The sequence below is a fragment of the Lissotriton vulgaris genome, unplaced genomic scaffold, assembly GCF_964263255.1.
Source record: "Lissotriton vulgaris unplaced genomic scaffold, aLisVul1.2 SCAFFOLD_482, whole genome shotgun sequence".
NCBI classification, from domain to species: Eukaryota; Metazoa; Chordata; class Amphibia; order Caudata; family Salamandridae; genus Lissotriton; species Lissotriton vulgaris.
The window spans coordinates 1,109,737-1,137,539 of record NW_028251556.1 but is presented as its reverse complement, the minus strand read 5'-3'; the positions used below and the strand labels follow the sequence as shown (position 1 = coordinate 1,137,539).

The 27,803-nt window shown below is 48.4% G+C and overlaps 1 protein-coding gene across 1 annotated transcript in view; it reads left to right on the top strand.

The window, feature by feature from the left end:
- The window catches only part of LOC147662849 (E3 ubiquitin-protein ligase TRIM11-like), a gene marked incomplete at its 5' end in the record, with an annotated part of 152,691 nt that extends 125,220 nt beyond the window's left edge, over positions 1 to 27,471 (top strand). The window contains 2 exons of the mRNA XM_086950858.1: positions 3,462 to 4,038; positions 26,721 to 27,471. Of these exons, the coding sequence (XP_086806984.1) occupies positions 3,462 to 4,018 (557 nt within the window). The remainder of the gene's footprint in view (positions 1 to 3,461; positions 4,039 to 26,720) is intronic.
- Positions 27,472 to 27,803: the final 332 nt, after the last annotated feature.

Below are 27,803 nucleotides of genomic sequence, written 5' to 3'. Positions count from 1 at the left end.
CCAGCGGAGCACTCCGCGATGATTTATGGTAAGACCAAGACCCCTGCACACTGTGACTCATTTCTAAACTGCAGTCTCCTTTTCTTAAAGAAACGAGAAGTATACATTAGTGATATCCGTTTTCCTCCTTGCCCCACAGATTTGACACCAGGCAGTTCCCAATACCGGTGAGGACCTTTCCCGCCCGTGCAGAACCGTCCAAAAGTAAGTTCCCCTGCGAGGCGTTACCGCCTCTGTGCATGGCTGAGCGATTGAGATCGATTCCAACCCTTTTCTTAATCTCCCTTTTCCCAGAGAGACAAACACGCCAGCAATGAGAATTAATTTCTGACACCGGCACACCAGTCGAAGGGTTGCGAACACTGAAGGTAACTGTTAAACCCACGCACTCCGCTTTCAGTGAGTACTAACTCACCACAATGAATTTCTTATTCCAATCTCGCTCTGTTGCAGCCCAAACCCGCCTGGCATAGACGATCCTTCACTCAAACAGAAGCCACTTGGGGCAATAAAACAAAAGGTATGCCGCACTTTGATGCGTTTGTTTATTAATACAATTGGCTAGAGGACCAATTTCGCTAAACAATATCCCCCCTTTCTTTTTATAAACAGTTCCCATGGACTAGAATCACACCGCCCTGATGAGAATCCTGTAAATAACGCAACAGGATTCGAAACGCGTCGGCACTCTATCTGACATTAGAGGTCCATGTCATTTATGCATAAAATGGGCTTTTCTCCTGAATAATATAGATTGAATCCGTTTCACGAGTTGGGAGTTGACTTTTGAGAAAAAAAATTGTTTTCCTCCTGCTCCCCCCACAATTGTGATTTTCTATTGTGAATTGTTTATTTTTCTCACTATGTTTATGACTTATTTTGTCCATGTATAGATTGTATATGTATGACTAAATGTTTTTTCTTCTTCAAATGTTTTCTATTGAACCCTTGCACTGTACATATGCACAAATTGTTTTTTGAATCATATATGGCTAGATATGAAGTTGATGGCGATTCAATGTCTGTTGGTGTAGAATGAAGAAAATTGTTTAACTAAGTAATGACTCAACGACATAAATCATTGTCAGGGTAAACTAATAAAGTGTTGTTTATCCACAATCAATCAGTGCTTAATTTAAAACTCGGAGGCATAGGCAAAATTCTTTTTTCACGTCATTGTGGCCCTGCCTACCCTCTCTCCCATTGGGCCCAGCCACCCCTGTTGGTTTAGTCAATCCCTACACAGCATAGTCCGATCTCTGCACAGCCTCTCCAAAAGAGGGTATAATGGGTGGAAGTTTGGAATAGTAGTGTCAAATCCTGAGGGCGGGGGCACTGAGGGGTTCCCATTCTTTTTTAACTCTCTTTACAAATAACTTTCATAGCGGATTATATTTAAATCAGTAACTTGTGCTGATTATATTGAGAACCTGTTAACTTACATGTTGTATACAGTTATTCATGTGGTATGAAACGTTTTCCAGCAATGCTAGAGCCCAGAACCGGCAGTCTAGAACCAGGCAACAGAGATCCTGCCATTCGGACTGCTCTCCAGAGCTGGTTTGTGTCATTTTATTTTTCAGTATTAGAGCTATTTATTTATGGTAAAGAAGCTAGCCGCAAAGTGCAAGGCTTGTCTGATTTATTGATAGAATGTTTATGGCTACAAGGCGCTTGTGAGCAGTGCTTAATTTGAGCGTGTGGTTTCCGGTGCTCGGCACCAGCACTTAATTGTAAACACCGGCGCTTGTGACAGTTTGCACATGCTGTCTGGCTAATTTTGAGATGACCACAAGAGCAATCACTTATTAATTCAATGTACTATCACCTGCCGCCCAAGCCACTCTAAGGCCTGGAATAATCTGATGTGTCACACTTGTAGGAGTGCGTTGGTTAGCAGTTGTGTTGCTACTATCAATGGCAGCGCTGCCGTGGGCAGTGTGTGGTGCAAGCTGCAGTGGCCGCCTGATGAAAATCCTGGCACTTATTTTCGTTTACAAATTAAGCACTGGTTGTGAGCACCTGCCAGTGGGTGCTCCGTGGTTGGGTGAGTTGTAATTAGTGCTGTGAGTGGTTGCAAACAACAATTCCAACTGGAGGGGAAAAAGTTAGAAGTAGTATCTAACTACAATTACCTGGGTTTCTACTTCGATAACCGGCACCACCATCAGCAGCAAAAAGCCAACATTTCTCAGAGAGCAAACACCTTATCATTCGCCTTCAGGTCCTGATCAAGAAAGCTCAAGGGGCCATCATTCAAACCCCTACTGCCAACAATAAAAGCCAAAGTGCTCCCTACGCTATCATACGGCAGCACAGCTCTCCATGGGAAAGACGCTGACCTACTAAACAAAGTACAAGTGGCAATCTACAAAAGAGTCTTTCAAATCCATCAGGGAGCTTCACCAGCGCAGACCAGACTAGAATTTGTGATAACAAACTAAACGCTAGGAAGAAAGTATGCAACCATCAAGCAATCGTATAGCTTAAAACAAACATAGCAGTCTTGAAACTGAATAAGGCTCTGTGGGACAAAATCGAGGAAGACGCAAAGTTCCCGTACAACCAATACCTAAAAAAGGCTCTAGCAGACACTTGCACAAGAGAACTCTGGGAAACCACTGCCCTACCTAGCCTTTAAGCAAGCTATAAATAAATCAGCAATGCTCCACTCGTTGCTAGCAGACAAAACCACCTTTAGCATGAGAAAACATGCATGGATGGTAATATCCAATTACAAATCCCTTACCCCAGAACCATACTTAACTATCACGTTCTCTGCCCACAGAATTCTACAATTAATGGCCCTGCGTCTGGGCAAATTTCCATCCACCATGGACCAGCCAATTTGGGTCCACGATGGGCCTAAAGACTGAAGACTATGTGGGAGCAGTAAAGAGGACATTGTCCACCATGTCTGTATTTGTCTGAATTTATCTCATGCACGAGTCACTTTCCTAAAGAAAGCCATGAACACTAGAGGCATAAGAACATGCAGATCGGCAATTAAGGCGACCTTGGACCCAACTGACACTCCATTGAATTGCCAACTAATAAAGTTCCTCTCAGCTCATGCACAAGCACTAAAAAGTAACCCTGTGCCCTGCTCGTAAAAAGCAAATAAGCCGGCCAACTCAGAAGCAGACCGTACTCCTGAACACAACACAGAATAATATCAGAACATTGAGAGGAACACTTTTCAGGGATTCATTAATGCTCCAGTCTTACTAAACTGTAAACTATGCACGTTAAAAATGTCTTCCTTTTTTTAAAAAGTAAGTATAGTAGAGTATAGAAGAAACAAAAGGCTTTTACGATTTTTAGGATAACAAAAAAATAACTTATTTTAATCGCAGCAGTCGGTTTTAGTAAATGTATTGTTATGGTTTTAATTAACTGAAACATGAAGGTTTTTGACAGAGTGGTTGCTGAGCGCTGATCCCTGCTACTCTCTCTTGCAGCTGCGGTGACCCTGGATCCGGACACTGCTCATAGGAACCTCATCCTGTCCGAGGACGGAAGGAGCGTGAGTGACGGAGATGAAGAACAGGATCTGCCCAACACGCCCCAGAGATTCACTGAATACCTCACGGTCCTGGGGAGAGAGAGACTGAGCTCCGGGAGGCATTACTGGGAGGTGGAGGTGGGGGACAAGACCCGCTGGGAGCTGGGGGTGTGTGACGAGGCGGTGAACAGGAAGGATAAGATCCCACCATCTTCTGAGGTTGAAGTCTGGGCACTGGGGCTCATAGATGGTGAATACATAGCTGGCACCTCCCCTCCCAACCTCCTGACCCCCTATGTGTACCCCAGGGCGTCCACCAGGGTTGTGGGTCTCTTCCTGGACTGTGAGGCGGGCAGGCTCTCGTGGTACAATGTGGATGACCGGTCTCTGCTCTTCACCTTCTCGGGGGCCTCCTTCCCACCCACCTTGCGGCCCTTCTTCAGTCCAGGACCCAACGATGGCGGGAAGAATCCGGAGGCGTTGCGGATCTGGACGGTGACGGGACGGGAGTGAAGAGACTGTCTGCAGCGCAGGTGAGAGAGCGCTGTAACCATTGAAAGGAGCTGTGTATAATGTAACTTACTGTCTCTAACTTCAGGGAAGGTTACTGCGTGTACTGTCATTACAGGTGAGTAGTAATATCACAGAGGGTGGGGCGCTACAGCCACATCTCTCCACTAGGAAATCAGGTTCAAGTCCTGGCGTCCGCTCAACATCCTGTAATTCTAGGAAAATAACTTAATCTGCACGTGCTCACAAAAAAATCTGACCGTGTGTAATGTAACTGGTGCTCATTCATGTTTGCGCTATATAGAACTGCAAACACAAACTCAGTTTATGAGCCCTGCAGGGAGCAGCTGAGGAAGAAAAAAACACACATGCTCCTACTTCTGGATCACAGAGACTGAGCCCTGGTGCCCAAGGGCCTTCTTCTCTCAAACACTGAGTGAAGGATTGAGTCAGTCTTGATATCTGCCTCGCCGCATGACACAAAAGGATTGGCGCTGTGACTTAATGTTACTTATTTAGGAAGAAGTGAGGAGCGAGCAAACCTGTGCATGACTGAAACAAGACCTCGGCTGTAAAACGTCTTCTTTAACATTGCTGGGAAGTCTTGGGTTATATTCAGAACCTACCAGCAAATTGCATTATGACACATGCAGTTTCCTTTTACATGCTCAAAGAAAAGAGCACACAAAGTGATATTGGGTAATACATCAGCATTGACTGAAAGTGTCACATATGACATGGTGTCACTTACCACCAACAGCTAAGGGAAAAACAAGCATAGGCAAAGCCAATAGTTCTCACATTGATAAACGCATGCGTTTTTATCTTTTGTTACTTTTTTTATTGCCAGCATATGCCACAAAAATAAGGAACAAAAAAAACATGCAGTTGCCTAACCATGACGCCCAAACTATAACAATAAAAGTTTCATTTTCAAAGGAACAATCACAATAGAACAGTGTGAATGCTTCGGTGCACAGACAAAATATCGACTCCAAAATATCGACTGGACATAATATCGAGTTTTAAATATAGACTGGACAAAATATCGACTGGACATAATATCGACTACAAAAATATCGTTTTTCAGGTAAGTGAAGTAATATCGACTGTATAAAATATAGATAGCAAAAATATCGAATTTTTAATAATATATAATATTTTATAGTGTATTTTTATGTAATAATATGTGTGAAAAGTGTGTATTAATGTTATAAAATATTTTATTAAATGAATTTTGTTTTTTTAATAATTGCGTAATGTAATTCTGTAGCGGGTTGTGGGTTTATAGGGGAATAGGGTGGGAAGTAATTTAATAATAATTAATTAATTAATATGTTTGTAAATATTTATAATTAATAATTAATTGATAATTAATTAATAATAATTAGTTAATTAATTAATATAATTTTGTACATATTTTGTATTAGTAATTAATTGGTAATTAATTAATTGTAATTAGTTAATTACATTAATTAGAGTACATTTTAATATATATAATTTTGTGTTATTGTTAAGTAATTAATTGGGAAAAAATAATATTAATTATTAAAATAATTACAGCTAATGTGCTAATATATTTACTTTATTGTTATTGTTAATTAATAATTATTTGGTAATTAAATAATATTGATACATTTTGGGTAAAGGAGTATTTTTAGGGTTCAGGGTCAGTTTTCAGTTTTTGGGTAAAGGGGCATTTTTAGGGTTCAGGGTCAGTTTTTAGTTTTTGGGTAAAGGGGCATTTTTAGGGTTCAGGTCAGTTTTCAGTTTTTGGGTAAAGGGGCATTTTTAGGGTAAAGGGGCATTTTTTAGTTTTTGGGTAAAGGGGCATTTTTAGGGTTCAGGGTCAGTTTTCAGTTTTTGGGTAAAGGGGCATTTTTAGGGTTCAAGGTCAGTTTTCAGTTTTTGGGTAAAGGGGCATTTTTAGGGTTCAGGGTCAGTTTTCAGTTTTTGGGTAAAGGGGCATTTTTAGGGGTCAGGGTCAGTTTTGGGTTTTTGGGTAAAGGGGTATATTTTAGGGTTCAGGGTCAACAAATAAGATTGTAAAAAATTATTTTTATTATTTTCATTTATTATTTAATTATTATAATTTAATTTAAGTATTTTTAAGTATATTTTAGTAATTAAAATGTAATATTAATTTAATTTAACACTGTTTTTAATAAAGTCAATATTTTTTACATCTATATTATTGTTTTTTTTTTTTTTTTTTGAAGACCAATGGTCCCAAACTTTATTTAGTTTCACAGATGAGTTAAACAGCAGTCACACAGTGTCATAACAATAAACCACTACTACAAGCGGTACTCGGCTGTCAGTACAGAATGACATGGCAATTAAATACGAGTGAAAATAAACAGTAGCCAGTGGTAATGCATTAGTTCACAAGCAGCGGTGCTAGGAAATGTCTCGTGCCGCAGCGCTTGCGGCTCATGGCACTGCGCTAGGACCAGGGTGCTGTAAGAAATCCGACAGTCATTGCATTGAGTTATGTTCCCTGTTCAGTACAGTAGCGAGCTGGAGCAGGATCATATCCCCCGTCGTCACATGGATCGCTGGGCTTCCGCTGCCTGTACATGAAAACACCCAGTTGCCATTGTATGATACGGAAACAGGGAGGGGGGTGTCGAGCATTAGCGCGTGTACAAAATCAACAGTCTCTGTGTCAACCAAAAGGTATAACTGGGAATTAAAAGAGGAGGGGGAGGGAGAAACATTTCAACAACTGTTGGACTAGTGCATGTGCGTGTGGTAGTGTGTCTTGAATCCTAGCCGTGTGTGGTGCACCCTGTACGGGCTGCGCAGGGGCGGGGGTGATCGAGGATGTGGTGTCGCTGCGGCCGCGGGGTGGAGGCGGGGGGGGGAGGAGGCAGCGGGGGGGGGGAAGGGCAGCGGCGGGGGGCGGCAGGGGACATCGCTCGGTGTGCAAGAGCTCGGTAGTCGGGGCTGGCGGCGGGGGGGAATGAGGGGGGGGAGGGGGGGGGCGCGGCAGTGGGGGAGGAAGGGGGGGGACGCGGCAGTGGGGGGGGGGGGCAAATTCCGTGACCTATATGGACAGCAAGCGACAGGGCCCCTTCTATTCCGCGTCAGGTTGGCATTCTATACCGGCCCGGGCGCATGCCCTGTGGTACGCGATCAGGGTAGCGTCCCAGTCTTGGGCGATCGGGTATTTCCGTAGGCCAGTGGTCTCCTCTCTGTGTAGTGACACACTCTCCGCACTGGCCCAGTTGCCAAAAGAGCGACGCCAGTCTGCAGGGCGCGGTGGGTTGGCGTTTTTCCACCGTTTCGTAATGAGGCGTTTAGCCGTAATGAGGCCTAAGTCCCAAAAGCGTGCCCGCAGCTTGGTCTGCTTGGTTCTCCTGTAGAGCCCCAGTAGGCATACTTCCCACGTCTTGGGGAGAGTTTCGCCCGAGGCCGCCGTCAGCGTGTCAGTGACCGCTGACCAGTACGAGGCGAGGTGGGCGCAGTTCCAGAGTGCGTGCAGGAAGTCTGAGTCTAGGAGGCCGCATCTGGGACATGCCGACGAAGTGAGTCCGAAATAGCGATTCAGTTTGTCAGGAGACAAATATGCTCGATGAATGATATAATATTGGATGGTTTTAAATCGCGCGTTTCGGGGAACATTTCTAGCGCCCGCTAATATTGCGGTCCATTGTTTGTCCGTCCAGTCGGAGCCTCGGTCGGTCGTCCACTTCCCCCTCAGCCTTTGGGAGGAGAATAGAGTATGGGTGTGTAGTGCCTGTGCCAGCCAGTGCACTATATGAGACCCATTGCCCATCACGTGCAGGTACTGGATGAGAAGATGAGTGGGCGGTTCTTGGCTCATGTCACCCCATGCCTTCGTCAGTTCATGTAGGAGTCCGGCGTGTGCCAGGAATTGACCCACTGGCAGCTCGGTGTCTGCGGTCAGGGTCTCGAAGGGCAGCAGCACTCCGTCGCTATATAGGCCGCTCAGGTCGTCCAGGTCTGCCGCCGTCCAGCTGCGTAGCGCAGTCGAGGAAAGTATGCTAGTGCCCAAGGGAGTTCCCAGTAGTGGCAGGTTCGGAGCGTAGGGCACTGTGCCTTTGGTAAGTCTGAGGGCCCGCGCAAAGCACCGCTTCGCGATCGCCACATGGACTTGTGTGGGGTGTCGCCCCTGCGTTAGGGGGTGGAAGAGTGTGAGCACCTGCACGGGGGACAGAGTGGTATCAGCCGTGGCCGTGTCTATCAGGTTCTTGCCGCTCAGCCAGTAAGCGACCCATTGTAGCTGGGCTGCTAAGTAATATAGCTCCTGGTTGGGGACGGCTAAGCCTCCAGCGTCCGTGGCCGCATATAGAGTCTTTAACGCTACCCGTGGTCTCCCTTTGTTCCAAATAAGGCGCCTGGTGAGAGTTTCCAGCCCTCTGAATATGCGCGCTGGCACATACACTGGCAGGTTAGCATAATAATAGAGGAGCCGGGGGAGCAGTATCATTTTGGTCAGTGCCACTCTGGCCGGCACATTCAGCGGGAGGGAGTTCCAGAACGTGACCTGGGCCGTGAGTGAGGATATAGCCCTCACCAGGTTACCCTCCAGGAGATCCACGGGGTCTCGATATATCAAGATCCCTAGGTACCTGAATGCCGTCGGGTGCCATCGGAGCGTCTCCCCCATCATGCGCACCTCACATTGCGGCATCTCGCTACTGAATGCGTAGGTTCCCGATTTGGCCCAGTTAACGCGGAGCCCCGACATATCTCCGAATGTACGGAAGATGTCCGCGATTGCCTCAGGTATGCATGTGAGATCTCTGACATACAGTAGTAGATCATCGGCATATAGAGACACCGAGTGTATGCCGTCCGCTAGTGGGATGCCCCATGTGGTGCCGGAGGTGCGGAGCAGTTCCGCCAATGGCTCCATCGCCAGGGCGAATATCATAGGGGAGAGGGGGCAGCCCTGTCTGGTACCCCGCCCAATGCGGATCCTGTCGGAAAACAACCGCCCAGTCCGGACACGCACTTCGGGCGCCTGATAGAGGAGCCCCACCATCTGGATATAGGCTTCGCCTAGTTCGTATTTCTCAAGGACTCGGAGGAGATACGGCCATTCCACCGAGTCGAACGCTTTTTCCAGATCGAGCACGATGCACCCTGAACGCGGCCAGGTAGGGGTTGCATACCGTTGGATCTTAAAAAACCGGCGTAGGTTGTAGGACGTGCTCCTGGTGGGCACAAAGCCATTTTGATCAGCGTGCACCAGCGTGGGGACCAGCGGTGCAAGTCTCCGGGCGAGCGTCGCGGCTAATATTTTATAATCGGTGTTGAGGAGTGCCAATGGTCTGTATGAGCCAAGTTCGGTCGCCTCCCTACCTGGTTTCAGCAGAGAGACCAGGTTAGCTTCGTTTAGGGACGCTGGGAGCTCAGCATCTTCCAATGCCGCCTTATACATTCTCAGCAGTTCTGGTATTAGCACCAGTGAGTAGGCTTTGTAGAACTCTGCCGGGAGCCCGTCAGGGCCCGGCGCTTTGCTATTGGAAAGGGAGAAAATCACGTCCCGTAGTTCCTCACCGGTAATTGCAGCACCCAGCTCCGCCTGGTGGGCAGCAGTAGCTGTTGGGAGCTGCAGGGTCGTTAGATAGTCCACGATCTCCACCACGGTGGCCTGCAGCCGTGTGTTATACAGGGACTTGTAATGTGACGTGAACGCCTCGTGGATCTGTGTCTGGGTGTAGACCTCGACGCCTTGGGACGTACGGATCGATAGGACCGGCGCAGACTGCGCGTCCTGCCGTATCAGCCACGATAGCAGTCTGCCAGGTTTGTCCCCCGCGTTGTGAGTGCGCGCGGAGTGGGCCGCGAAGTTAATGTTCTTTAGGCGCTCCATCAACGCAGCGTGATCTGCCCTGGTCGAGATCAGCTGGGAATCATCGCCTCCCGTCGCCTCCCGTTCTTTATCCAGTAGCGCCTCCTCCACCCTTATCAGATCCCTCTCCACCTGGCCTCGCAGGCCCGCCTGAACACTGAGGCAGCCTCCCCGGGTGACCGCCTTGAAGGCGTCCCACTCAAGTCTCGGGGAGGAGGTCGAGTCGGTGTTGTCTTCAAAATATTGAATGATTCTCCTGGACATCTCCTCCCGGAATGGCGGGTCGAGTAGGAGGTCCGGCTGTAAGCGCCATGTGGGTACGGGCGGACGTGGGCGCCGCCATCCATAGACCAGTGTGTGCGGGTTATGGTCCGAGTGCGTCCGTCCCAGATAGTCAGCGTCAGTCACGGAGGAAATCAGGTCGCGGGACAGCATGTATCGGTCCAACCTAACATGCAGAGAATGGGCTCCCGAGTAATAGGAATACACCCGGGCGGTGGGATTCCTGACTCGCCAGGCATCGTGCAGGTTCCATTGTGTCGCCCAATCGGTTAGGGCCCTGGAAGTCGCTTGCGCTGGGGCGATCGCTGCTGGGGGGGACGAGCGGTCAAGGGAAACATCTAGTACACAGTTGTAATCCCCGCCCACCATCAAGGGTACGTCTGGCCAGGGCGCAATTACTGCCGACAAGCGCGTGAAGAATTTCCCCTGTTCCACATTGGGTGCGTATATGGAGGCTATGACAATTTGCTGTCCGTCTAGTCTGCCCTGTATGAAGACGTAGCGTCCCTCGGTGTCGATATTGCTGTGTGTTAGTGCGAATGGAACCCCAGGTCTGACCCAGATCAGGGTCCCCCGCGCGAACGCTGAAAAGGTCGTGGCGTATATCTGCCCCCTCCACCTACGGCGAAGTGTGGCCACCTCAGCGGCGACTAGGTGTGTCTCCTGCAGTAGTGCAATCTGGACCTGATGTCGCCTAAGGTATGAGTACACCTGGTATCTACGTGAGGGTGTGTGCATGCCCCTGACATTCCAGGTACAAAATTTAACCGTAGCCATCACAGTATGCATCGCGCTCAAGCACCCAGCCCCCCCTCCCAACCCCCAGCCCACCCCACCCACACACACACAGCGGCCGCGGACAGTGGCTATTGTTACCCCTCGCCCACTCCCACAGTCCCAGGGATGCACGTTGTAGCATTGCAATGTCCACACTAGTCTCAAAAGGAAGAACTTTAACAGAAACATAATACCAAAAGGGCAACGACAGAACGAGTCGCCGCCCAAACGCTCTATCGAGCTTAATCAATCCGTGAGTTCAATGGGGGGATGACGAAGTTCAGCACGTGAGTAAAGCAAGTGAGTTCAAGTCGCCAAGAGAGCTGTGGCAGCTCCCCTCCACGGGCAGTATGTCTAGGGGCACCAAATGTCAGTGGCAGTGTCCGCAGACAAGTCAGGGTTCCCAATGTCGCTGGTCTCGGATAGTCCACCCCTGGGGGGGGATCCCATCTGCTACTTCCTCAGGGGGGGCCACTCACCTCTAGGGGTCCGTCCACCCCACCAGATGCTTGCTCCCAGTGACGTGTCAATGGGACCGCTCCAACCCCTCTCTCGGTGTCACGGCGGGCCGTGCCGGGCCGGTAGGTGGGGGGATCAGGAGTGGAGCTCAGATCACGGAGATGGGGCTGTATGTAGCTGCCGTGGGTCTCAGAAGTGCTGTTGTGGACTCCCGGACAGGTCAGCCTTAAAAGTGACCAAACTGTCCCAGGATGCCAATCGCAATGCCCAGGCCTGGGCTAGGTTGAGGAGGGTCGTTTATGCTATCAGATCCGATGTTTGGGGTGTGACATCCGGCAAGCCCTCAGTGTTTGAGTCATCTGGCAGTCCGTACATGAAATCGTCGTCCTCGCTCCCGCGTGATCTTGGGCTTGCGTTGGAGATCAGGATGGGCGATTGTGAACCACTGATCTCAGCCGTTCTCCGGATGGCCTCTCGATGTTCAATCAGTATTTGCTCTGGGGTGGGTCCGATTTCTGCGTCTGTGGTCGGCGACCCGGGCCTCGAGACGTGTCGTTGTCTCCGCCTGCGGGTACCTCGATTTCGGCGCTGCTCCTTCGGCGCAGGTACGTAGTTCGCATCCACTCCTGAATCCAGCCAGGCCGCCGCCGCCTCTGGAGTATCGAAGAAGTGGGTTTTGTCCTGCGCCACCACTCTGAGACGTGCTGGGAACAGCAAGGAGTACTTGAGAGCCAGGCGCCTGAGCCGTTGTTTCACCTCGAGGAACGATTGACGCCGGCGCTGGACCTGAATGGTGTAATCAGGGAAGAACATCACCTTGGCGTTGTCCACCTGTATGTCCGACAGTTTCCGCGTTTCGCGGAGAATGGCGTCCCGGTCACGGTAGTTCAGCACCCGCATGAGCATTGGCCTCGGGCTGGAGCCCTCCGGGGGTGGACGGGATGGTACTCTGTGCGCCCTTTCCACCACAAAATGCGGTGACAGGGTGCCTTCTGGTAGGAGCTCCCTGAGCCAGATCTCCATATGTTCCGCAGTCTCCCTCCGTTCCCATCGTTCCGGCAGGCCCACTATGCGTACATTGTTTCTTCTGGCCCGACCTTCAGCATCCTCCGCTCTATCCTCGAGGAATTCCACCCGGTTGAGTAGGTCACGGACGTGTTTATCTGTCTGCGTCAGCTTGGGTGTGGTCTCCGCCATCGTTTGCTCCAAGGCCGTGGTGCGGTCGGACAGTTTCTTGTGGTCCGCTCGAAGGAGCGTTAAGTCCACAGCCACTTTATCGATCCTGTTCTCCAGTGACGTACGGGTGAGCTGCATGGATTCCTCCAGGCGTTCCATGGCCGCCAGCATAGTGTCCAGTTTGGAGGCGGTTTGGTCAGCCTCTGTGTTCTTCACCATCTTTCCTTTGCTCAGTGTCCCACCGGTGCCGGTCTTCGCTCTGGTCCCCCCTGACATGTGGGTGGTCGTCACGGGTAGGCAGCCGGTCAGGCAAGCTTTCACGGCGAACGCTGTTGGGGCCCGTGCGTACTAGCCTCTCCTGGTCAGGCCGTCCGCTCAGCCCGTGCCGGGCGGTGTGCGGGATCCTGGATGTCACCTGACGTTGCGTGGGGCACCGTGGAGCTCGGTGCCGGATTAGCTGAGGTGGAGAATGCGGAGCTGTTCTGGGTTCTCACCCGCGTGGGCCTGGGCAGGTCCCCTGGTGTAAGGTCGATTGTTAGATGGGCTGTCTCGACGTGGTCACGGTCCGTGTGTCGCGTGGGCCGAGCTCTTCAGCACTGGATGGGTCCGACGTTGACCAGCGGCTGTATCTGTACAGCGGGTGGGTTCCGGTGTCCAGGAGGTGGGGCCACCCAGCTACCGTCGCCGATCATTCAGGCCCAGGGGCGACGTCGATAGTGCGGGTCACCAAGCAGTGGAGTGCGATAGTCCTCCGGCTCCCGCTAGTTTTGGCGGGAAGTCCCCAGCGCCGGCAGGCAGGGCGGGTCAGCAGTGCAGGGCGCCGCGGGTCAGTGTGGCGTGCCTGCTTGTAGTCTCTGGGATCCCCGCGCCGTGGGTTCACCGGGGGTACCGGGCGCTGTGGTACTGTCTCGTCCCCCTCGCTGGGCCAGTGACAAGGCGGCGGGCGAGTGTGAGGGTCCAGGGGGCAGAGCGGGTCAGTTGTTGCTGTGGTCTGCCGGGAGCCAGGGGCAACGCTGATCAAATGGACCCCCAGGTGTCCGAGTGGTCCCCCTCTCCGGTGCTCGCAGGGCCTGGCAGGATGCCTCCAGGGTCGGTCGGCAGGGCGGGCCGATTTCACCGCCTGCCGTGGGCCAGGGTTGGATGCCTTGCAGCTGAATCTGGGGCCCCTGCACGGCTGGAGCGCTGGTGGGCGGCCGGCGTTGCGGCGCGGTCTCCTTCCCCTCCGGATCGCGCCGGGGAGTGCACACGTGTTGCGGCCTACCTCGTTGGGCCGGATCCCCGGTCTTGGGTAGATGGGGCCGCCGACCGGAAGTGAGCCCTGGGCGGGCAGGTGCAGCAGCAGCCGACGGTCGGGGGGTCCGGTGCTCCGATCCTCCTGAAATTTTCAGGGATGGCAGGGCAGGTCCCCGGGTGCACTCGGTCCGAGTTTGGGCCCGAATGCACCGGAATTGAAGGAGAAATCGCCCGTGGAAGGGGAGCCTCGCTCGGAGCTCTACCCGGGCACGTCCTCTTACATCGAGCTCTTGGCCACGCCCCCTACATCTATATTATTGTTAACGATATTTTGTACTCGATATTTTTGTACTTACCTGTTTGTAGATACAAACTCGATATTTTGACTGTCGATATTTTGTCCACGATATTTTGGCAAGTCGATATTTTGTCCCTCGATATTATTTCAGTGATCCGAATGCTTCATATTGGGCCGTTGAATGAGGCTGAAGTGGGCTGACTGATTCTACTATGTTGTATGCTGTAGCAGAAGCAAAATATGAATGAGAGAACAATAGACCAATTGATGAAGATTTTCACTATCTATATGTATTTTTTACTTGTACATTGCTTGATTACAAGAGGCTGGCAAGACAGGTACAGCTATCTCTGTGCAAGACTTAAAATCATGTACGAAGGCCAGTTAAGAGGTGACTACAGAAACAATAGAGAACAAGCATTGAGAAACCCAATAGGTACAGTGCTGGCTGCCAGCCTTTTGGCTTTGTGAATGTTTGTTTTGTCATGTTTATTGCAAAAACGTTACTGTTGGGGTTGCTGCTGTTCCCTGGTCATTAACCGCATCGCTGCTGCAGTGATTTTTGCGCTGTGCGGCATTTTTAAAAATACCGCGTAACATGACGAGCTGAGCTCGTCATCAGCATCGAAGGGGTTAATAAAAACACTGTCTAAAAGTAAAAATATTTCTCAATCTTAAAATGTAAGCAATGCCATAGTAATGCCAGGCTCTGAAGGCAGCTACCTTGTGAGACCGATATAAACACAGACATGAGAAGACTATCGAAACTTTAACTCCGAGGAGAAGGTACTGCAAGCATAGTACAGAGCTGCATGTAGGCAAAGTGACTGTTGTTGAGATGCCAAACTAAGCACAATGGAGAATTTGTTGAGACAACCATTAAAACAGCATTTACAATGCAATAGGTCTCGCAATTACATTATTTTGAGCTATTGATATTGTAAATGGCAATGCCTTAAAAAAATTGAAAGGCATTTTTATTTACAATACCAAAAGCAACACCTATTGCATTGCATAGTGCGGTGTCCGTGAAGACGGCGCCATGCTTATTAAAGTTTTTTTTTAAAGTATTTTTGGGGCGCAGAGAGAGAAGAAGAAATGACCCCCAGACAAGAGATCTGGGTTAAATCCATCGTTCTTTTGCTCACCCAGCCACCCCAGTTTAGACTTGGCCATATGCAAATCAGTCTTGGCCCTGTGCCTCATGGGTACAGTCCAGCCCGAACTGCCAAGCCAGGTCCTCCCTGGAACGGAAACAAGCATCCTAGGACCGGTTTTGGGGTTTCACCCCTCTTCAGACAGGATAGCTTGTTTCCAGTGGCACAGTGAGCCCAGGGCCCTAACTGGGGTATGTGCCCGATATTTAATAGCATGGGAGCGAGAGTATCTAAGAAATTGTACCCCTCGTTTACGGGCGAAATTACTTGCAAAAGGGCTCTGCACGAACGGAAAAAAAAAGATTATAGTAGAAAGTTTAGAGTTGTTCCAAAAAGGTACTTTGAAAAGTTTGCTGTTCTCTAAGGCGGACAACGAGTTACAGAGGCAGCAGGAGGGAAATCCTCCTTTTCGGAACTAGAGTCCTCACACACCTAGCAAGCTAGGTGTCATGCTTCATCATATGGACTTGCTCCTCGTCCGGTTCGGCGCTTCAATACCCGACTGTTAACCATAAAGGGGTTCTTTGGCGGAGATCTTTTGTTCCTTGCGGTATGGTGCTGTGGGTGTGAGGGCCCTAAAAACCAGTGTAGATGTGATGTAAGTGAGTGACGTTCTAAAATGTTGGACAATCCAAATAAACTTTTTATTAGAGTAGTTATCCACCTGCTTAAACAGAGTGGCTGCTCTCTGGCTCTAAGGTCCAGTGGAGCTAAGCTCAACTCTCACAATGTGGTCAACATGTTTCATGCATTGCGGTCAATACTGATCCATTGCATTTGATCAGGGCCTAGTGCATAACTATATACATGTGGTGGGTGAAGAGGTTCCTACCTACCACTCTTCATGGATGCGAGCACGAAGTCCCGCCAATCCTAGTTATAACCTATATGGGGATGACATGAAAGCAGTGCATAGTCATTAGATACATCGATCTAGCAGACAGATCATATCACCCCGACAGCCTCATAACAGTTGTCCATCTAGTCAGTAAGCAAGGTTTGTGAAGGACATCCCCTATTGAAACAAACCTAGAATGATTAAAAAAGGGTGACTGAATTAAATCGACGGTTAAAAGAGAGACTAGTGGTAAAACTGAAATCATTCCCTAGATAGGGAGTCAGTAGTCCAGAACACAACTCGCCTATCTGGAGGGAAAACTCATTCCATTCGGTCTTTTCGGCTCCAGACACCAATGTGGTGGTGTCCTGCAGAGTTGGAGGTAAGATAAATGACAGTAAGATAACCCTTGTTAGCTAATCCAACAACGTAGTGGAGCCCAGCCTGAATTAGTGTCCCAATATGGGGGAAGTAGGAGTCCCACTGAGCACCCCTCCCCTATCACAGAAGCCCTGTAACCCTGCTGTCCCCTGTGAAACAAATCTGGTCTGTGGCAACAACAGCGGGACTACCTGCAGGCCGGAGGAAGGGGTAACCCACCCTGTCCTGCCTCCGTCCGCAAGTGCGCACCTGGAGTCACCTAAACCCCAGCCAAACAGTTATCCACGGCAGGGGTCTGGGTGATGCCCGGGCATCCAGATCACTATCCAGACTGAACCTACTCGGTCCATAAGCCAATACAGTCAGTTACACGACCGCAAAGACAGCCCCCTCACTCACCTGTCCAAGAAGGACATGCGCCAGCAATCTACCCAACGCCGAGCTGTACAGCCGGATACTGCAAGGGCTACCACCCGAGTGGTGCTTATGAGTCTTCCTCGCTTCCCGCGGCCCATTGCATTGTGGGCCTTCGTCACGTCACATCATATCACGTAGTACAGGAAGCATCTCAGTTGTCTGCGCTGAGCCAGTGTACTATAGACCGCTGTACCCCATCGAGCTGTGTACCCCCCCCGTCGCACTAATGGTGCGCCTGCGCATTTTAATTTTCATATCGTTTCACTACGTACAACATAATTCCATGTATCCCCCTTTCGCCGCAGACCAATCACAAGTGTTGATGACAGTGACATCATGCTTACACCCACTCGGTACACCGGGCGCAGGGTGGCACTTTATGGACCATCGGGTGCTCCACTGGAGAGGGCCATGTTGGGGTGGGGGGAGGGGCACCTCTATAGGCATGGTTCACCTCAGGGCTTGGCACCACACGCTTGGTTGACTCCATCAATGTGGACCAACCACGGGGGCTCAGTCAGTGGACTCAGTGGAGAAGTGTGGCTCACTGGTTAGAGCGGCAGACCCTGATGCAGAGATCTGACCCGGGACCAGGGTTCAATTCCCGTCGCGGCAGGGTCTTGGGCTCCATGTCTGCGGACCCGATAATTCTCGCCACGGTGCCTACTCTAATCATGGGTACCAGTCTGCAACTCTGGGCAATAGCTTGCTTAATCTCCACAATGGCCCTAATCGCTAAGGATGCCTGGGTTCACCTTGGGGTGCCCAGGAGTGGGTGCCACACAGGAACAGGCCAGGATGGGTTCCTCAGCGGTACAGCGCGGGGACACACTGGCTAGTGTAACCAGGCGCTTTATAAGCTCAGTTACAGTGAGGGAAGGCTGGGGCACCCAGTTGCCGCAAGGACACCCTCCCGTGTGGTGGTGGTTCCCTTAACAAAGTCCCCCCCAGGCAGTACAATCAACAAAGACGGGTTGTGCGACTGCACCGGTGCCGTACCCACCAAGAACTGATTGGATGGGGGTCCTCTGTTGCCATAACAACCTACCGGCGCTGTGCTCACCGACGACTAGTTGGATTCAGGCAATCAATCGAGGCGCGCACCCTCTGGCAGCCGGTCGGTTTGGATGGTCGTCAATGCCGTAAGGACCCTTCGTCGGTACTCCCATCCAAGGACGGCGGGGGCTGGACTGAACCTCACTGCCACAAGGACCCCCGGCACAGCGGTGCTCCAGCAGGCTGGATCCTTCCACAACAAAGCAGGTGAGATGGAGGTTTATGTGTGCACGTGCCATACTTCTCTGCAAGGGCATCGCCCAATCAGCTCCTTCAGGCCTCCCTTTTGAGTCCCCAGGGGCAGGCTCTTGCCTTCTCACCCGTGCCAATATTGGGCGAAGCTGTGGACAGACCCCCTGGCAGGGGTATAGCAACCATTGGTGCAGCAGGTGCGGCTGCACCGAGGCACAGAGCTCTGAGGGACCAATAATACCCTGATGATTGCTGTATTTGCTACCCAAATAGCAGCCAAGGCGGGAATTTTCTTGCTTGCACCGGGGCCCTTGTTATGGACAGAGGGGTCCCGGACTTGAGAGAGTAATATATATACAATATAGAAATTTAGATAGACAATTGAAAAAGGAAACAAATGAGGTTACGATGTTTTAATTCACAAAGCACCTATATCAACAACCATTTCATGGTTACACAGTTTCTGAAAAATTATTTTTGCTTCATCAAAGTACTAGTGCCCACATAGGAAAAGGAAGGGAAGTGCTGTGAAGGAATTAAGTGAACAAGAGTTCGGTGCCACATAAGAAATTAATTTGTCACTGTTTTATTACAAAAAACAATATCTCCTCATTAGGCTGTATGAATCTTGAATGGCCATAGGAGTAAGAACATGGGGATAGTCTACGTTTCGACCCATGGCATGCTTGCTAGGCGGCCCACTGGTGCAGGCTGATCGCCCACCCCACTGTCTCCTCCGTAACTGGTAATTAATGGCCGTGCTACAGGGTGCTGCTCGCTTGCACGGCCTGTCCCGAACTGGCTCCAACACACTGCCCTAAAGAGTGCGAAGGCCGCAGGAGCTCTCTGTCCACCTCACCCAGCTCCTCCAGGTGCGCTGGAGGAGTGTCCAGGGGCCGCTGGACTGGGGCAGCATGGGTGCTGCAGGGCAGGCAGGCACGAGGGGCAGCAACAGAGCTGTGCTCAGCCTCAAGAACCGGGGCATCAGGGGAGCTGTAGATCTGAAGAGAGGTGCACTCTCAGGTGTCCGTGAGGTCCAGTACTGGAAGATGTAGGGGCAGAGCTAGGTTGCCCCTCCAGTACTAAAAGTACTGATTGGCAGAGGCAGCAAAGGTCTGCTAGCCGTGCCCTGTGTGGGTCGTTAGTGGATACACGAGGGGAGCTCCAGGGGGCTCCCCCAGCACAAGTGTTAGGTGGTGGGACAGGGAGAGGGGCCCCCTCCATGGACTTTGCAGCGGGCCCCCCTCAAGTTTCGTTAGGCCATTGGGCAGAGCTGTGCTTTTAGCTAGGGTCTGAAACAGTAGAGGTGGGTGCAAGCCAGGACTGAGGTGCACTTGTCTTGCAGACATACATGTTCACCCATGTACTGGGAAGGGGGCATGATGGGAATAAGGTTCATTGGGAAAGCTGTCTGTGTTGCAGGTACTGGAATAGTAGGCGGGAGGTAGTTGCTTAGCAGGCTGCATGAGTGGAGGTTTCAGTTCTGGACTGGAGGGGGAGGTGCAGTAAACTAACACCGAAAAAAACGTGATGGGTAAACTGTCGCCTCTTAATGGTGAGTGTAGTAAAGGCCCAGATCTCTGTACAGGGGTGAATGTTTGACATTGTCCAACATCCTGTCCATCAATTGCTTTTTTTGCATTTGTCACCCCGAGGGGGGTGGGTGTGCCCAGACGTGGGTCCCGTGCTCTCCATGCCACTGGATTCAAGCCAGCTTGGCTGGTGAGGGGTGAAACCCCGAAACCGCTCCGAGGATGCTTGTTTCTGGCCTAGGGAGGACCTGGCCTGGCAGTTTGGGTTGGACTTTTCCATGGAGAGCAGGTGTACTGGGGTGAGTGTTTCACATTGTTCAACATCCTGTCCATCAATTGTTTTTGACCAGGTAGGATATGGCAGGGTACCTGTCAGGACATGACTCTTTTATAGTGATATGACTGGACCTTCGTCATAATATTGCTGTTTCTCTGTTACTACATGACTGGGTCTCTGGATGGGATATTTCTTGACCCGTGTCACAGTACCTCTGGAGCCTGGCCATGAGATGGCATTGTTGCTTATGGCGTCACTATTGGGTCCCTTGTCATGTATGTGTGGGTCCCAGTCATGACATAGAGGAGAGCTTTGTATAGTATATGCCAGACCCTCCCCCACTAGGCTATGATACTGCATGATGTCAGATTAAACTTCTTGCGTCCCTGGTAGGATATGTTGGACCCTTCTAATAAGGGTATACCCTAAAGAGAGTTCCTTGCTTTCCTGTGTCACAGGACTTGAGCTACACTTCACCAATAGGCCTAGTATGACCTAGATTGGCCTTATTTTCCTTTTGTATCCTTTGGAGGGTGTGCTTGTTTGGCAGTTGGGGACAGACTGTTTCCATACAGAGTGGGGACAGCACTGATTTGCATAAGGACGGCCTCTGTTTAGAGTGGTACAGTGGTCGAAAAAGGATGGGTTGGAATGCTGCCCGGAGCGATCACCAGTGGTTCAGACTGTTTGCATACATTACGTCTATCACCTTGCGTTTGTTTGACCCCACTATCATGGCATGGATGGGAAATCTGTCCTGATGTTACAGGGCAGCTGTGAAGATGTGGCTGGACCCCATCCAAAATAATAAGTCTTTATATTGGCAGACTCCTTTCAGGATAGAACTGGTCCTGTCAGGATATGGCTGGGTAACCCTGTAACGATAACACTGGAAACTGTGTAGATTGATGGACTCCTTACAAGTTTCATCTGGCCCTGTCTCCATAAAGCTAGTCATCCTGTTGGGGTGACATCCTATCTGGATACTGGATACCTTGTCTAGGTGTGAGTCGTGTCTGCATATGCCTGGATATCCAGGCATCTTTATTGCTAAGCCCCTCCCAGGATGAATGTGGTCACTGTCTGGCTGGACTGTCGCAGGATACGGTTGGCTAATATGTCAGGACACAGTATGGCACTTTGCTGGATATGATCTGATACTTTGTCAGGATGTGGCAGGGCACTCTGTCAGGGTATGGCTGCCTGTTCGTGGTTTTGTCCAGATAATGCTTGATCAGTCTCAACATATGGCTGATTGCCCTGTTAAGGTGTGACTGGAGACTCAGACAGGAAATATTGCATTGCTCCTGTCAGGAAACCACTGTCCCTCTGTCAGAATACAGATGGACACACTGCCTGGATTTAACCGGGGCCATCTCAGGATGAGGCAAGATGCACTGTCAGGATATGGCAGGGCCTCTATCAGGTAATGGCTGACCATTCTGCCGGTTTATGGTTGGGAACACCATTGCAATATGGCTGCATTGTCCTGATTCTTGCCAAGATGCGCATGTGTAAACTGTTCGCATAAGGCTGAGCCTCTATCAAGATAAGGCTTCACCCATGTCAGGATAGAACTACCTGCTTACAAAGATTTCCTGGCCACTCTGTCCAGATATCCATGGGCACATGTGGTGATGTATCTGGGCACCACAGCAAGATATAGCTCAACTCCTTTCAAACTATACTGTTGTACCCCAGCAATGATCTGTCTGGGTATTCTCCCCGAATAGGGCTGGCTCATGTCGGGGCTCAGCACTTTCTTCAGAGATTCCTGGGCCTATCGCCGAACATGACTCCCAGTTCACCAGAATATTATAGTGCAGTGTGTCAACATTTAGGTTGACCACACTATACGGATATGGATGGGCGGCCTGTCTCGGCTGGGTGTCCTGTTAAGGCATAGTCTGGCATCCTGTCTCAATATGAACTTTCACCCAGTGAGGGTATTTTTGGGCCCTTTCTAGGATATGACTGGGTCTTCCTCAGGATATGGCTGGGCTCTGCCTCTTTCATGATGCTGACCTCTCTCAGGGTATTTATGGGCACTCTGTGAAAATACGGCAGTGTTGATGTCTCTGTGTTGCTTAGTATTTTGTCAAAATATAATTGTTATACTACCTAGCTCTATAGCTGTTTACTCTTGAAAAATATGACTAGAAACCATGTCAGGTTTTATCTGGGTACCTTGTCTTAATATGGCTGTTCGCCCATGCGGAAGGGCAATGAGCTGGTCAGCCCGTGATGAAGTGGCTGAGTGATATCACCAATGAATTCCCAGCCCAACTAACGTTTACTGCATGCAAACAACCCTCTGTGTCCTGCTTTGACCCACCCATTATTTTCTCAACTCTAAAAAAAAGCCCCATAAAAGGCGAGCCAGGATACCGCCTTAAAAAGGATGGACTCAAAAGCTGATTTGCAAACCCCAACCAGTGCTGATCCCAGCTTTTGCAATTTGCCTATGTCAATGGGGCTTCTAGTATCCCTCCTCTTCACCCCTGGCATTTCCCAACTCCTTTAGGCCTGTCTGATGTAAAAAAAAGAGGCAACCAAGCTCTGTGCACCTACTCCTTTTGCAATGAAAGCCAGGGCTGCAATATGTCGCCTGCCACTTACGGATGATATACCTCCCCTTTTAGTTTTGTCAGGAAAGTCCCTAGCAATGTCAGTCCGAAAGCCCCTCAATGAGACCCAAACATTGATGGAATGCCCTCTCATAGGCTGTTCTGGTTTTTGAGGCTGGGCTGGCAGCAAGGAGATCAGGCAGGACACTGCACCACAATCCCATAGATGCTTGAGAGAGGAGCTAGTCTCCTCTTCTTCCTCTGGAGGGATGCACCTACAATCCTGTATCTTGAAAGGAGGCAGAGCATCAGCACCATTGTTAAATAAACCAGGAACGTATTTAGCTTTAAACAACATGCTACTCCTTAAGTATACCAGCAAACTTTCCTTTAGCAATCTCAACACCATTCTTCAATTAGTGCAATGCTGAATTATCGACTACACTACAACCATATTATATGATCAGAAGGCCACAGTGTAATTGAGGAAGCAATCAATCCAGGCGCACAAGGTCATCAATATGGAAAACAACCCCAAAAAGGCCTCATTCTTCACCAGGCCATACTTGAACCACTAACTGGACCATGTTTAGGTACTCCATTTATTGGCTAATATTGCTCCAAAGCCAAAACTTCCTGCTACATCGATGTACAAAGTAAACAGAACAGGGTGGCTGGACAGGGAAAATTGATATCACAGTTTACAGACACGCAGTCAATATGTACTACGTGACCACGGGGTTTATGTCCCAAAACAAATTTATTTTCTTTTTGACTCAGTTTATCAAAATTTCAAAAACACAAAGACAAACGAAGAACTATCACGGCAGTGAATTCATGCGTACAATATCTACAAATTGTACGCATGAATTCACTGCCGTGATAGTTCTTCGTTTGTCTTTGTGTTTTTAAAATTTTGATAAACTGAGTCAAAAAGAAAATAAATTTGTTTTGGGACATAAACCCCGTGGTCACGTACTACATATTGACTGCGTGTCTGTAAACTGTGATATCAATTTTCCCTGTCCAGCCACCCTGTTCTGTTTACTTTGTTGTTGAGATCCGGGCTGGGCAGACATAGGATCCAAAACCTTCACTGTTCCACACATCGATGTACAAGCCACATTCTAGATTAGACACGGTGCGGATGGCCAGATAACACTCTCATTAAAACCCTCAACACAATTAGATCAAATGAGTAGGGCTTTCTTGATATCAGCGGATAACCTTATCTTGTGGCGTTTCACCTTGAGTCCCCCTTATAGTTTGCACAATGTATTTAAAAAAAAAAAAAATTGTGTACGATTTTCAGACAATATAAGGTGCTCCAACGATCACGATTATGGTGGAGTGCAATTACAATTGGACAAGGGCACGTAAGTACAATACATTTGACGTTGGTGGTCATACAATCGTACTGTCTGCATAATTAACCTGAAGAAGGGCCGACCTATGAGGATAATGCGCAGAGCAAATTATTCAGAGTTGCCAAGATCTGTAGCTAATGACAATTTATCTTGCTTTCCTTTAAAAATCCCTTATTGGAGTCCTGGAGAGCTTTTACTTTATCAATGGGCAACCTATACAGACCCTACAGCATATCAATTTTGATACTTTGGAAGACCAATCTTGTTATCAGACTCAGTGTCTTCTCTTTCAGTAGACCAGTCATGCCTAGGTTGAAAGCACCTCAGGGAAGCTGTTATGGGAAAGATTCCACAGCTGGGAATCTGGCGGCCCCAAAAATAAGAAGCCATCTAGATAGTGAAATACCTTAGCTGACCCAGAGCATTTCTTTTTTAACTTCCACTCCAGAAAGAAAGTGCACAAAATGGCCTCATGGGAACAGTCCATAGCCACCCCCTTTTGTACCGCTTTGTTCGCCATAAGTTGGCAGGGTATGCTCAGACGTGAGTTCCTTGCTCACTTTGCCACTGGATTCTAGCAAGCTGGGCTGAAGACGGCTGAAATGCCAGAAACCGGTCCTCGGAAGCTTGTTTCCAGTCCAGGAAAGGCATGGCTTGGCAGTTCGGGCTGGACTGTTCTCATGAGGCACAGGGTCAGACTAATTTGCATATGGCCATGTCTGAACTGGTGTGGCAGAGTGGGCTAAAGAACGGTGATCGATTAAACCCAGATCTGTTGACTGGGTGTGAGTGTTTGATTGGTTCAGATGCTCCGTCCATCACCACCCCCTTTTGTATCGCTACAGGGTAACCTGGGTCATTATTCACTATAGTCCTGAGGTGTTGTAGTATGCGGAGGTGTACCTGGAGCTTAGTGCTCCCAATGTAGCGTAGTCCACATTTGCACTCAAGCATATAGACAGCAAATTCTGTCCTGCATGTCAATCTGTGTTTAATAGTAAGCAGTATGTGCCTGATGGTCGACTCACCCCTGGTCAAATTCTTGCCAAACTTACAAACTCTGGAACTCAGACACTTTACAAAACCCTTTACGTCAGCTAGCCAGTTTTGCGTGGTGATGACCTCCGGACTGTTTCTGACCAGAGCATCTCTCATGGAGAACGCTGTCCTGTATGTGATGCCTGGATAGACCATCAAATTGGCATGACAACGGTCAAACATTTTTTGGAAACAAGACCGTTGAATTTTTACCCCCACAATCTGATGCTTTTAGAACTGATCAAATTGTGTCTTTTTAACAATTATTTCAGTTTTGGTAAAGAGCTTTTTTTACAGAAACGTGGAGTTGCTATGGGTTCCTGCTTCTCCCCAAGCTACGCATGTTTACATGTTGGCTTGTGGGAGGAGCAGGTTCTCTCTGGCATGCATGGTGTAATTTTTAATTCCAATGTGATGAAATGGTACAGATACATTGATGATGTGTTTTTAATTTGTGATGGTAGTATTGCTAGTCCACAGGAATTAATCAATATTCTGAATGATAATGTTTTGAATCTAAAATTCACCTCGCAAATTAGTGAATCCAGTGTAGAGTTCCTAGATACCACAGTTTACATTGAGGGTAATACCATTCAGACTACACTGCACAGGAAGAAAACAGCGGGTAACATAACCCTCCATGCAACCAGTAGCCACCCCAAACACGCTATAAACAACATCCCTTACGGTGAACTACTAAGGGTAAAGAGAATTTGCAGTAAAACTGAGGAATGTGAGAAATGGTCGGCTGATCTGATTGATAGATTCAAAAAGAGGGGGTACAGCGAGAAAGTCCTCAATGGGGCAGAAACTAAGGCCAAAACTAGGTCTCGTGAGGATCTATTAAATACAAACAACAATTCAAAAGAGACGTCATCTGCATCTTACAGCACACCATTGGTCCAATCGGCGCCCAGATTCATTACTACCTTTAATAAGCAGCACAAACAGATCAGGGGGATTATGAATAAAAATTGGCCAATTTTACAAACAGATGGTGTGCTGGCCCCAATACTCACCAATAGGCCGGCTGTGGCCTTTAGAAAGGCTAAATCAATGAGAATGGATCTTAAAACAGACAGTGTCTTTGAGATAGACAAGAGGTCTTGGCTTAAACCCAGGAATGGGTTTTTTAGATGTTCTATGTGTAGAGCCTGCAAATTTGGGATAAACCACACAAAATACAGAGTTTCGTTCAGCCCTAATGAGAGACCAATTACAGGACATTTTACACGTCGCACAGAATTTGCTATATATGTTTTAACTTGCCGTGTGGTCTCTCATATATTGGGAGCACAAAATTACAGGCACATGTCCGTATTTTACAGCACATTCGGGCCACTGTCAATAATGACTCTAGCTATCCGGTGGCACGACATTTTAAAAAGACATGCCAATAATTTGGAGTGTCTTAATTATTTTGTTGTTGATGCAGTTCCGCCTCTGCAGAGAGGTGGTAACAGAGAAAAACTTCTTAGGCAGCTAGAGTCAACATACATTCTTGAATTTGACAGTAAGGCTCCAAATGGTCTTAACAATACAGAGGACCGACAGAATTTCTTATAAGACATTTGTAGTGTACTGCATTCGTTTTTTAATTAATGTATGTCCTATTTGTCCCAGCATAGCACTGTAAGGCCGACCATCTATGTTCCCCCCCACCCCCCTTGTTTTTCCATCTTTAGGGGTTTTACATATTTTAATCTGCATCTTCCATTTAACTTGTATGTATATAGTAGATTGGTAAATATGTTTATGCATATATATACATGGAAAAAATCCTTTTAGACACATATAGTGACATAAACAAATCTTTCTTGTTCCTTTGTAGATCTGATGTCCAGTCCTTGGTTGCTGTCTCTGAACTATATGAAATATGTCTTCAGATATACACTCCTTTTATGGTCATACTGAAGTTGCATCTTACCATCAGATCTCCCATAGTTTAAATCTTATTGAATTATATATATATTCTCTTTTTTTATATAGTAACTATTAGCACTTTACATCACAAACAATTTTTATCATGGTTTTTAAGAACTGATATTTTTCATGTGTACTGTAATTTTCGTCATGAATGATAACCATATACCATCATTTAGGCCCCAGAAGTAGGTGGCAAACTCAGGATTGCGTATTTTGCACATTGGCGATGTTTTGCACACTATGCATTTAACACTGATAAAACAGTATTTTGCACTGGAAGCCATCATGTACCAATACGCCATGCACTTTGTCAGCATATTTTGCACAATTCAGTTTAATTTGCATTTAAATAATGATTCATGTACTCATTTGGGTTATCATGTTCGTGACGTTCAACAGAAGTTGAAAAGATTTGCAGTATTTTGTTTGGTACATCGCACTTTATTTTGAATTTCTAATCAGTTTGCTGTAGGTTTTTATGTTACAGTATTTTTTCTATGTCCATATGCAAAACCATGTGACACGAATGGGGTGTGTATTTATTTGTCAAAATCTCGCGTGTAGCTTACATGTGATCAAGGCCAGTTTGCGTTATGGCAGGTTGCGGGAGCACTGCATACGAAAATGAGAAACAATAAAAAATAACCTTGAATCACAGGAAGTGGTGTTCGTGTGTCTCTTCATCACCATAAGGAGGTTGAGGACGTCATTGGATTTAATGATTTATATATATATAAATAACCACGAATATGCGTTTACCATGCATGCCTTTAGCTATATTATATCAAGGGTTTATACTTGTCAAAAACCCATATTTTTGTTGTTTAGGCGTCCGTGGAAAAGTCATAGTAGTGGTAAAGACTTGCTTGGTAGTGGCATGCGTGGTTCCGTCATACATTATTCAGTTTAAAAAAACACATTTGGCTAGCAAAGCAGTATCCTGCATCAAATCAAATATTGCTGAAAAGTTCCTTAGTGTGTGTGGCGC